General features: G+C 48.0%; 1 protein-coding gene across 1 annotated transcript; it reads right to left on the bottom strand.

Moving 5' to 3' along the window:
- Positions 1-5608: 5608 nt before the first annotated feature.
- LOC103091843 (bone morphogenetic protein 2) lies at positions 5609-11766 on the bottom strand. The gene is made up of 3 exons (XM_032955741.2): positions 10950-11766; positions 9299-9678; positions 5609-7451 (listed from the first exon to the last, which is right to left on the bottom strand). Exons 2-3 carry the CDS (start codon positions 9666-9668, stop codon positions 6553-6555), a joined length of 1269 nt encoding a protein of 422 aa, XP_032811632.2. The 5' UTR covers positions 9669-9678; positions 10950-11766; the 3' UTR covers positions 5609-6552.
- Positions 11767-12489: the final 723 nt, after the last annotated feature.

Here is a 12489-nt window from a genome sequence, read left to right as displayed (position 1 = left end):
GAAGAATGGCCAAAACTTGGCAGATTACACATTTTGTATCTTAAGACCAAATGTGTTGTTGGCGAATGCGTTTATATTGTGTGTGTGACCGCAAACGCAGTAGCTGCGTCTTCAAGTAACTTATATAAATAACTAGAATTTATTTTGCTGCATAGCACCTCTTCACACAAGCAGTACACGTAAGACATTCACGTATTACAAAAAAACATCAAGTTAAATAATTATAATTTACTGGCCCTTTTCAATCCACTGCTGGATGAACGCGACGACATGTCGATCGATCATGGGTATTGTTTGACCATACTTCACCACGCTGGTAAGTGCGGGTTAATTATAATGGGGACACGACTCCTAGGACCGGTTCAGACGTCTCCTGCCGCCGGGCTCCCAGCGCAGTGCGCTAACCGCTGCGCCACCGCTCCCCAAACCACTACAGTCTATCGTCTGGACCTCATTTGTTGTGAAGTATAGGTTAGAAGCTGACAACTTACCTTGATTTGTTTAATTACACAAGTACTGTATGTTGTATTGATATGCATTGTACTTGTAGAGGAGTAACATTATTTCAGCAGCTTGCATTTGCATGGCTGCTGTGTGTGTGTGTGCAACTCCTGTGCCTCAACACACTCACACACACACTCTCACACACACACTCACGCACACCCACGCACACTCACGCACACTCACACACACTCACGCACTCACACACTCTCACACACTCACGCACACACTCACACCCACGTACACCCACACACTCACACACACTCACGCACACTCACACACACCCACACACTCACACACTCACACACACTCACACACTCACACACACTCACGCACACACTCACACACCAACACACACCCACACACATTCACACACTAACGCACACACTCACACACACTCACACACACTCACGCACACACTCACACACACCCACACACTCACACACCCCCACACACTCACACACACTCACTCACATACACACACATCCACACACTCACGCACACTCACGCACACACTCACACACTCACACACACACCAACACACATCCACACACTCACACACACTCACACACACTCACGCACACACCAACATACACCCACACACACACCAACACACACCCACACACACTCACGCGCGTTATCTGCTGCTGCTGCGTTGGCGGTGGTCCAGAAAGCACAAATAACCAGCAACAAAAACCCTCAATACATTCGTCAATAATACTGCCTTAAAAGTAGAACAAAAATATATATAACACGTGACATTCCGTGCGCTCGTCCTTCTTGATAGCTCGGAGAAGAGCCATTGACCGAAACGTCGCCTCATATATACTTTTCCTTTCAAGGCAGTGTTAGTGACTCGTGTGCTGCGTTTTGTATTAAACACACACACAACACACAACAGGCCTGTTCCGGGTAATCCGTTACATGTGGTGCACGATGTTTTATTGTTTTTCATTCCGCAATTAAAGGGACAAAATGGTGTTGCCACGATTTGTCTCGACTTCGGTGCATGGAGTCTCTGGCAGGCAGCACGTGAGCACAGCGCCATAGAAGCCAGCGTCCACAGTGGCTATGGAACGCCATTCATCATGACACTGCGTTGACACTTGTGCATAGGCGCAGATAACAAAACCTCAACACACTCGTGAACATTCGTTTGATGTGCTGTGAAGAAGAGCCATTGCCCCAAAACCGTTGTCTATGATATACGTTTCCTTTCAAGGCAGTGTCATCGACGAACGTGGCTAGTTGTATTGTTCACTGGCAATGACGCCTTTTGGCGTCATCTGGTCGAGCACCAATTGGGTCGAGGCTCAAAAGAAAGCCGTCCCTTGGTGTGGACCAATCAGTTTCAAGGACAATGCATATATTATCATAGTATGTTTTTTGTCTGCATTTTGACTGCAGGTATTGTGGTTAATGCAGACATGAATCCTGGTAAAAAGGTTTCAGTTTTGTTGCCAGAAAAAAGGGGAAAAACCTTCTTAATATACATATAATTGGCAACGTTTCGGACATTGGCCGGTCTTCAAATTGCATTGCTTCCACGTGTGATTTACACACACTGTGAGAATGTACGATTACCCTCCCTCGTACTTGCGTGTTGTTTGGGCTCCTTGTACTCTTGTAGTGTGCATTTCCTTCGTTATACTGACCACGTGGAACCGACAGGGTTGTGTATAGTGTCCGGGAACCTTGTGGAGGCATTCCTCTCATTGTTGATTCAAAAATAAACCTCCACGGGACCCGAGCTATGTGGCTGTGTACCCAAACGTACGCGTGCAAATGTGAACTGATTTCACGTATGAACTCTTAAGGTAATTACACAAGTGATAACCACTTCAGATGAATGGAGAACATAAAAAATCAGCCATGGTCAATTCACTGCTAGATAAAGGTCACCCCATGCCACCGCCATATCCTATGCGCCTGCGATGCAATTATCCACGTAGCACATGAGCTGATTTCATTACTCTCTCATCGGTGGACTTCCTTTTGGATGTGTGACGCCCCTGGCTTGCCAGTCCATCATTATTCTTGACCATCTGCCACTGTCCCTTCTAAGGACGTACCCTGCCTAAGTCCACTTACTTTTCTGAAAGAGAAACATACTTTCCACTGGCACCAGTAACATTTAACATTAGAGATAAGAGCAGGCCAACTTTGAATGTTGATTCTTCCAACGACTATAACACTAAACTACTAAACTATCTTTTTTTTTTACCAGGTAAGGTCCACTGAGCCAATAGATATTTTTTTAGAAGTGACCTGGCCACAAATAATAGCTCAACGATGTGGCTTATCAAGTGGAAAGTTATAGCAGCCAAATATTATAATTATGGAGTAAAATTATGTTGGACAGTTCTTGTCATGTTTTTTCTTAGCAATCTTTAACAATTTCTTAGGTGCACAAGCAAATTTCTGAAGTGTTAAATTAAAAACGAACGGTTCATGTACAGGGATGTTTAACATTCGTATTATCAGTGGGTGCGGGGGTATTACATTAGAGGATTTGAAGCTGACGATTTACACGAGGAGTTTAGTGGCAGAGGTTTTACATTAGCTGTCCAGCTTTGAGTCAATTAGCCAGGGTAAGTGTCAGTGTCCACATGATTAAGAACGCAGGGTTTTACATGACGTAGGGGAGATTTGTGCTGAACAAGTAAGGAAAGGCGTAAGCCAGGATTGGGACAATGTCATTTAAACCCAAAATACACTCCTCATGACAACGGGCTCTTATCTGGTCGTAAGTAAATGTCACCTCTCCAAGGGCAAAGGTGGTGCCCTGCAATTGCTAGCTCACGCCACTGCTGTCAGAAGAGCCTGCACTAGATAGGAGCTGAAAGGGCCCCTCGAGTGTATGTTGGCCCACTTTTCAACGTTGGCCAGACGTCCTGGAAGTGGTGGGAGTACCCACACTTTACCCCACCACACGTGACCTGTGACTCGACTAACTTGCGTTGTCCGAGCAGTCTTATACTCGTCAACTACGCCAGGCATGGAGAATTAAACACGAAAGGCAGTTATACAAATGTTTGAATTGAGACCCGCGTTAACACAATTTGGGGTTTATTAAAAAAAAACTGACCAGATAGAATTTTAAACGACTCTCACACTTTACTGTGGCCACCATGTAGGGCAATGTGAACTACATCTTGTTTGAATATTTATTGTCTCAATATGCTATAAATATATATATAAATATTTCTGTCCTGCATAGCAGCTTGAGATGCTGAATGTTCGATAAAGGTGGTAAAGGTGCATCCCTGCAATTTCTTGCTCACAGTACTGCTGGGCGAATGGTCTCGATTCGAGGCAGCTTTAGAGCAGTTGGTTCCCAACCTTCCTGCACTCAAGGACCCCACAGTTAACCCTCAACAAATACATTCGCAGATTTACCACGCAGTAAAATAGCTGGCATTTTGCGAATAATAAAAGCATCTGCAACTTCCCATGGCCACCAGCGGTCCACGGACCAACATGTTGGAAGCCACCGATCTAGAGGCTCTCTTGGCCTACTCTTCCACGCTGGCCAGACGCCTTCGAAGAGGTGGCTGTACCCACACTTGACGCCACGACAGGCGGCCAGCTTGTCGACTAACTGTGGCATACCCATGTATATACTGCCGGGGGAAAAAGGAAAGTGCATGTAAGAAACTTGCACCTATACTTCAACTGCCATGCCCGGAGATTGAATTGTACCGGCGACCTCTGGATAGCAAGCTCATTGTGCTAACCACTACTCCATGGCAGCATCCATTGTATTATTTTATTACTCAATATAAAACTCCCTGATTGATATTAGTCGTATACAGTTTGGTACTTTAATAGCTGCATGTGTTCACTCCAGTTTAAACTACACGACTAGTGGAAGTTCGACAGTTCGTTGGCAGTGGGCAGTTGAAACAGTCTCTGTCATTGCACGGAGCCAGTCTGTGGACTGGAATAGCAGCTTTTGAAGCCATAGGCATACAGGGCAGCCAGCAAGCAATAGAATAGCCCATTCAATAAAAATCAAAGCCTGGCTATTGCGCAAGCTCTGCAAAAATGATGTTACTCTGGGAAGTTAGTGTAGGTCTCTTAAAATAAATAATGGGAGAGTCAACGCATTTCTTGACATTAAATTAAACGAAATAATAGTAAGTCATTATGGCTCCATGAATCATGTCTCCACACTTGTGCCACGCTTCCCTTTATTCATGGGTTTTTTTCACTGTTGTGTTTAATATGATGTGAAGAAGAACCCCCCCCACACATCTTGTGCGGACGTGACGTGATCCAGCTGGAGAGCTTTCTCCGATGTCACAAAGGGGTTTGCGTTCGAGCTGCCTTCACGAACTTTGGCCGCGAGCTACCAGAATTGTGCCTCTTCACTTCCGCCGAAGAGCGCCTCGCCCGGAGTAACTGGAATTATTTAAGTTCGTCGGACAATGCGTACACATGCCGATAGTCCTATACGCACGTGACGAATAGTCGAAATGTTTTGAGAATTGGGTTATTAATAGGTGCTCACGTTAAATGCTTCTAGTCACCGCTTACATTAATCCACTTGTAGGACGATGTTAGCGCAACTTCGTTTTAGGCACTGCGTTCTCAAGACACATTCCCTGTGCACTGTGTGTAAAAACCCGGTATACATATGTATATATATGTATACCGTATAAAGCTTGGAAGGATTGCACACAGTAGTAATGCTTGCACTTTCCAAATGCACACTCGCTCGCAGTCCCTTCACAACCACCTCATTCCTCTTCCGTCAGGTCGCACGCATTGTGACGTTTTGCACAATAAAATGTACAAAATTTTGCAAGAAAAAGAAGCGCCACCGATCAAATGCGAAGACAGAATTTTTTTTTTCTAATCAAACTGTATTGTTCTCTGTCCTTGAAAATGTCAAATGACTTTCAAAAGAATGGAAACACCGCACACTGTAAGTACTCTGGATCCAGGCACCAATCCGTGCAATCGCAGCAAACCACGTGCTGCTACTTACACCATATAAATTAAGGGCAAAGAAGCAGGGGTCACGAAGGAAGCGGCACATTTGTCAGACTGCCGCGATGCCTTCCACGTGCTATTTACACAATATTTACGCCGTCCAGAAGAGTTGTGAATACCTTTTTCATATATAGATTACTTAAATACAGTAGAACTAAACCATAGCTTACGGGCATATATCACGTTCAGACTGCTTTTTTCCTTTCCTCTTTAAACATGTACTATAAATACAAACGTCTATTTTCTAAGCATCGATTATAACAATAATAAATATTCAAAGTTATTGTATAACAATTTAGCTATTTACAACTCACGTTTCTCTCTTTTTTACATTAGCTGTACAGTTTTAATAACAAATCCGCTGATACGTTCACTATCAACATATTTGTCATTCGGCTTCCAACAGTAGACACAGACAATAACATATATTCTATATATATTTGCTTTCCATGATCCGACACTGTTTACGAGAAATGAGTACAGTCCACCTTGGAACAAGGCCACAGATGAGAAGTTATTGCCAATTGAATGGCTTTTCCTGTTGACATTATATAGAGACACGCAGCTACACATTTTGTGGTATCGTAGTTGCTTTTTAGGATTCTTTCAAGCACCGATATGCACGGTCGAATATCCTTTTGTGCTTTTCATAAGCGGTGCTGCCGCAGACAAGGAAAAACTTCCACTTTGTGATGAAACAGCTCTTAAGGTCTATATATTATCATATTTATATATGTGCAATTTTTTTATTGTATGTGGATATCGTACACGCATCCGTACGTAAACCTCGCGCTTCGTGCGAGCGTGCGTGCGTACGTGCACCACACGTGTACAGGTCGGCACGTACCACACCCTCTCTGCTCCGGGCCGGAGCTAACCGGTACTTTCGGCACCTATTGACACCAGTTTCCCGCTCCTGAACCGGCGATTATATACACACACACACCGTTCGTAAAAGCCCCACGGCTGGCGCGAAGGGCAAAGGCACTTGAACACAGAAGAAAGTTCTACCACCAGCGACGACGGCCGCTTGCAGAGTCACCGCGGCACTCGCTAGCGGCACCCGCAGCCCTCCACCACCATGTCCTGGTAATTCTTGAGCACCACCTTCTCGTACTCGTCCAGGTACAGCAGCGCGATCGGCGTCAGCTCCGTGGGGATGCAGCACGCGCGCGGCACCTCGGGATTCACCGAGTTGACGAGCGTCTGCACGATCGCGTGGTTCGTGGAGTTGAGGTGCTGCGGCAGCGGGAAGTGGCACTCGCCCTGGCAGAAAAAGGCGTTGTATCCCGGCGGCGCGACGATCCAGTCGTTCCAGCCCACGTCGCTGAAGTCCACGTACAGAGGGTAGCGGGCGCACTGCCCTCGACCCCTACGGCCTCCCTTGTTGGGCCGCGAGTTGCGCTTGGGGCGCGGCCTCAGCAGCGTCCCCTCGTCCCTCGTTTTCCCGTCGTGGCCGAACGTCACCAGCAGAGGCCTGAGCTGCGGCCAGCCCTCCCCTCCGTCGCCCCCTTCGCTGGCGCCGTCCCGGGCGGCCGCCGCCACCGCCTCGGCGTGCAGCGACCTGCCGATGCGCACGTGCCGCCTCTTCTCGGGCGTGCCTCCGTCAAGGTGCTGCACCTCCACCAGCAGGCCGTGGTTGGGCTCTTTCGTGGCGGCCCAGCGCACCGCGGCGGGGCTCACGTCAAAGCGCTCCCACTCGCTGCGGCCGGAGTGCACCACCCGCGTGTCCAGGAGGCGGGCGATGGGCGTCCCGTCGGCGGCCGCGGGCCGCAGCACCTCGTACACGTTGATGCGGTGGAGGCCGGCGCTCGCGGGGCTGCTCAGGCGCTCGCGGTAGACGTGCAGCTCCGCCGAGGTGATCACCTCGCCGTCGGGGATGCTGCTGACGTTGAACAGCAGCCGCCGTGCCGTGCTGTCGCCCGAGTCGGCCGGCACGTGCTCCGCGGACTCTGCCGGTGGGGGTCGCAGCACGAGCAGGGTGTCAATGCCGACGTCTCGCGGTGGCGTTCGCCCAACAGAGATTTAGTCACGCTGCGTTTATGAGCAAATATCTATGGGCCTTTCGGTTCATGGCAAGGTGCATTTAAAGAGCTCGGAGGCCACCGCTGGGCAGGAACAGGCAAGGGAAGGGAGGAATGGAATAAAATGGTGTTTGACTAGTAGCGGGAAGATACAGGCTGACAACAACAACAACAACATCAAGGGCCCAATTTGTTTGGAGGGCATTTCCCATTAACATTTAGCAGATAATTAACACATTCCTGTGATTTCTGAAGATATTTGCTATTTTTACGTGAAATATGATCAGAAACTGCCTTCCTGCCAATGTTTCAGTCAGGACCTATAAATATTGTTAAGTTCATACACGAGAAGTAAGCGAGACAAATGATTGTCAAATTTGAAGGAAATATATTTATATTCTTGGTTCTTTCGGTAAAGTAACGTGGAAGGGAAATTATAAAATAATAAAAATAAAACAATAAAATTCCCTTCTACATGACTTTACCGAAACAACCAAGAATATGAATCTCTGCAGTCACGAAAGCTTTAAATCGAAAAATATATCTGATTGTGCGATTATTCAAGCCTGGGAAGGTTACTGCTAAAATAGACTTCTGGCCTCTATGGGCTCATATCTGCTCATAAATATACTTTTACTAAAATGAGCACTACTTGAGAAACTAGGAGCATTAAACATCCCAAAAACAATTATTGAAAACATTTAAGGAAGGAAACTATCGTTTTAAAGTAGTTATATTTTTCCAGACTTGGTACAAAATGTATAAACTGTACAATGCTAAATCAAAGGCAAGATATAAAATAAGCCACGCAATATTATTATTGGGTGCAGTGTAATGTCATTGTAAAATAGTATGGACTATATTACACACAACTAATTAAAACATGAAAAAAATGTTTTTATTCTCATCAGGCCCCATGGTGTATAGTGCAGGCTCAAACTGTTATCCACTCTCTCTCTCTCTGGCCTCTCTATTTATGAGCTGCACAGAAATCTTGCCGATCATATCTTTTTTCCTTGACGGTTTTTTTTGTTTTTACAATGAATGCTTTCACAAATCTGCAGTATTCCATCTCATGCATAATTGGACGAAATTAGATGTGGAAAACAGCACTGCATATGTACACGTACGTGCACAGAGATAGACGGACGTGTATACATATTTGTGTAAATACATATGAATGCATCATAATGTATATATACAAACATACCTTATCACAGAAAAAAACTAGATCGTGGGTTATTTTTTTCGGTAAAGGCCCTTATTCAGAGGACAGAGAGCAGGTTTTCTAATACCAATGCTCTCACATGAATACTGTAGAGGTGCAAGGTTCTGTCCTGTCGTGTTAAAAAGACGCATCATGTCGCTTTTTGATCGTTCATCGTGGAGGTTCAAAAGTACCTACGGCTCAGGTGAGGAATTGTAAGAGGAAACTTTTTTTATTGGTTATGCGAAAATAAAGCGAGATTGTTTCTGTCAATGAGAGGATTGAAAGTAATAAGGCGTGCATTCCCACTTGTATACGCATCTAATTTAAAATGTGAAAATCCAACACAGGAATCTTATCGGTGACCCACGTTAATTGGAACTCACGATCTTCGTAATTGCGTACATTTTCCGAAGAAGCAGCTGGGAAATTTCCAGACCGACGGTCAACCATTTGAATGTTGCTCACTTATAAGACCGCCAATCACTTTGGCGAGCCCACTTCGATCCGTGCGAGCGCCCGCTCCGACCAAACGCCGAACAAACGCCGTGGCTCAGCTGCGGCTCACCGTCGTGATGGAAGCTGCGCACGGTGTTGGCCTGGCTCGCGGGCCGCGCCACCAAACGGTCCAGGGGCCGTCCCACGTCACGGGCCCCACTGTGGGCCCCGTGCAGGGCCCGGTACAGCTGCAGCATGTACGGTGGCACCACGGCGCCGGGTCCCGGGCGAGGCCGCCTCTGCAGCCCGAACATGCCGAGCAGCTGGCCCTCGACGTGCCGCGTGAGGCCGTGCGGCGGCGTGGCGCGCCCTCGGGCCGGCGCGTCGCCGTCATCGCTCGTGGCGCCCGGAGGCGGTGGCGGCCTCCTGCCGCTTTCGCTCTCGGCCGGGAAGCAAAGGGCTACGAGCAGAAGCATCAGCAGCGGCCTACCAGGCGGCATCGTGTGCTTTCTGCGGGGGGGGGGGGGGGCAGAAGAGAGGACATTCGTGCCACGGTTGTATGTTGTTTGTCGCAGTCGTTGAGGGCGGTTCTCAAAGGCCCAAAAATGTCAAGCGGCCCGCGACGGTAAGCACTGTTTGAAGGCGCAACAGATAAGGGGTGAAACATTTCTCGAATTTCGCAAGGTTATTGAAAACTCGATGCGTGGGCATTCCAAAGTGGAGCTGTGAGAGGAAAGAAGCAAAGTTTTGACCTGCGGTGTGGTTCGTCTCAATGGGTGTCTGCCTTTGTTGAACATTTTTTCTCCTCATTATTATTATTATTCGTTACCATTCCACAATATTTCCCTACCACCACCACTCGCCAAACACCATCCACCCGTCCACTACGACCACCCACAAACCAACAGAGTTCGACTCCCGATTTCTCTCAACGGGTGGGTTCTAGGAATGGGGGGGGGGGGGTCTGATTTTAATTACAGACTTCCATCCCTGTTTACCTGACCGATAAACCACAATGCCTTGGGATTAGAAACTGAGGGAAAACAGAAGGGCGGGAAAAATAGAAAAAAGCATTCTTAATTTAAATGACATTTGCCTCTCTGCCTGCAACCCCACCCCGTATTTGCATTACAACCATCAGCTACAGAAAACTCCAAATTGGCGCACGTTTCAATGGGGTTCTGCAGTGTAGTGGATCTTTACCCCCCCCACACACCACGAAACTAAGCACAAGATTAGCGGCCGGCCACAAACAAATGAATGTGCACAATACCCACGTATACTTGAGTCTTTTAATAAGCGCTACACATACCAGCTTGAGGCCTGAATAAGTCACTCTTAAAGACCACTTTTGCATGGCACAGGATGTAAAGGTGCCTTCTTCCTTCTATAAGGCTCCCCACTAGCCCACATTGTTATATAAAGCACATTCACAAGAGTGACCAGTGTGTGTGTGTATTTCTGATAATTATCCCGTGCTAAACAAAAGCCACTTCACACGAGTGTTCGTATAGTATGACAAGCTAAACAAGGAGCTCCCCCCACCCCCACCTCCATTCTATTATCCTCCGCTCTCTTTTAAGAGTCACCGCCGTGGTAATTTCCAACAATGGTCTCAGTCACTTTCCGAACGGAACTCGCTCGGCCGAGTTGGGCTCGGTGGAGGTGCCGTCCCAACGCACACGCACGAAGCAGCAGCAGAGGCAGCAGAAGCACAGCGGGAGGCGACATGGGGAGCATGGTATAGAGCAGAGAGATGAGAACTGAAGGGTTGTACTCACTGATAGTACGCATGCAAGTCGGCCAATATAGTCCATGTTTCTGCGGCAGCTTAGGTGAGGCTGTTTTTGCCGTAAGCACTCACAGCGGTTGCCATTGCAAACCTGCCCAGTGGGAACGTCTCCTCCGTTTATATAGCAGGGCGGGGGAGGTAGGGGATGAGAGCGCGGAGGGTAGGAGGAGTTGTCGAGGTTGGAGAGGAGGAAGGGGTGTGGGGGTAACGTTGGGGATGGGGACATGGGTTGTTTTGTGGGGGTTGTGGAGGATGGGGTGGGGGGCTGGCTCCGTTTGAATCGGGGAGTCCGGCCGCCCTCTATTCGGCGTCGCGTGCTAAGATGGTGGTGGGCCTCGAGTGGCGTCTTCCTCGAACAGGTCCCACGCGCAGCCCTGGAGTATTCGCACGCACGCACGCGCGCGCACGCACGCGCACGTACGCGCGTGCGTGCGTGCGCGCGTGCGGTTCGAGAGGAACACCCCGAGCCATTCAGCACCAGGGAAAAGGTGAAATATGACCACGGAGAACGAACTCCCAAAGATGTATCATCGCCGTCCTAATCGGCAGAGTGTTTACGAGAGAAATCTTAAACGATGATGACGGCGCTCTGTTGTGTTTCTGTCACTGCCCTCGTGCTGAAATGCACACACGTGACATTTTTACCCTTTTGCCAAAAAAACGCCGCGACCTTTGACACGATTATCTTGATGCATTCCATCACGTATTTCATTTAAAAAAAAGTGTGCTCCACATACGTGAATTTGCCTCCGAAGCAAGTCTTAAATGACCGCGTCACTCGTTCTGCCCACCTGAGCCCCAAGCTACGAAGCGCCTTCCTCCGCAGGCGGAGTTTCTTCCCCCCACCCCCACCGCGAAAAGATAGCAGCAAGCATCTTTTGGTTTCAGATAAATCTCAACGTCTTAATCAAACCTCGTTCAGCACAAACACGCACCGCGCAGGTACAGGACAAAACCAAACAAAGCGACACGTCAAACAAGTGACTTGGGTTCTCATTGTAAATCCATTTTAACACTCCATAAGGAGTGATAAACCCATGGGTTACGTGCAGGCTGGACACAAACAAGATTCATACTAAAACACGCAAAAGACCTACGGCCACAATCGCGCATTTTGCTGTCTAGAAGTCACCTTTTGCGTGTGTTATTAGTCTGGGTTTCTCTCTGCCTGCAGGCCTAGCGCAAGGTATGTGTCTGTGATCCCGTAACTATAAACCTCAGGGCAAAATTGTTTGCCCAAAGCAAATAATTAACGGTCAGCACACTGACCACTGCTATGTCTCTGCGACTCATTAAGCTGAGTGAGGACAATTACAAGGTGCCTGATCATTGCTGAGGTCTTGGAGCAAGCTGCGTCGAACACTGCAGAGGGAGGCCCAGCGCCACACGGCGACACTGACAGCAGGGGACGTGAATGTTCGTCGAGGCAAAGTGGTCACGCCATACGAACCGCCATATATGATGCGTCCAGTGGAACTCCTCTTATCCACAATGATGTGGGGGATGAACGTCGCCAACCCAATTGTCTG

Source organism: Petromyzon marinus, chromosome 17 (genome assembly GCF_048934315.1).
Source record: "Petromyzon marinus isolate PM22_M1 ecotype Great Lakes invasive population chromosome 17, UKy_Petmar_22M1.pri1.0, whole genome shotgun sequence".
Taxonomy (NCBI): domain Eukaryota; kingdom Metazoa; phylum Chordata; class Hyperoartia; order Petromyzontiformes; family Petromyzontidae; genus Petromyzon; species Petromyzon marinus.
Note: the sequence above shows the minus strand (reverse complement) of the source record. Positions and strands in the feature narration are given on the sequence as shown.

Excerpts from the sequence above, each read along its gene's own strand:
- LOC103091843 (XM_032955741.2), bottom strand. The coding sequence starts at position 9,668 with ATGCCGCCTGGTAGGCCGCTGCTGATGCTTCTGCTCGTAGCCCTTTGC. Across the intron at positions 7,452-9,298 it reads GCGCAGCTTCCATCACGACG|AGTCCGCGGAGCACGTGCCG; the intron begins GTGAGCCGCAGC and ends CCCCACCGGCAG.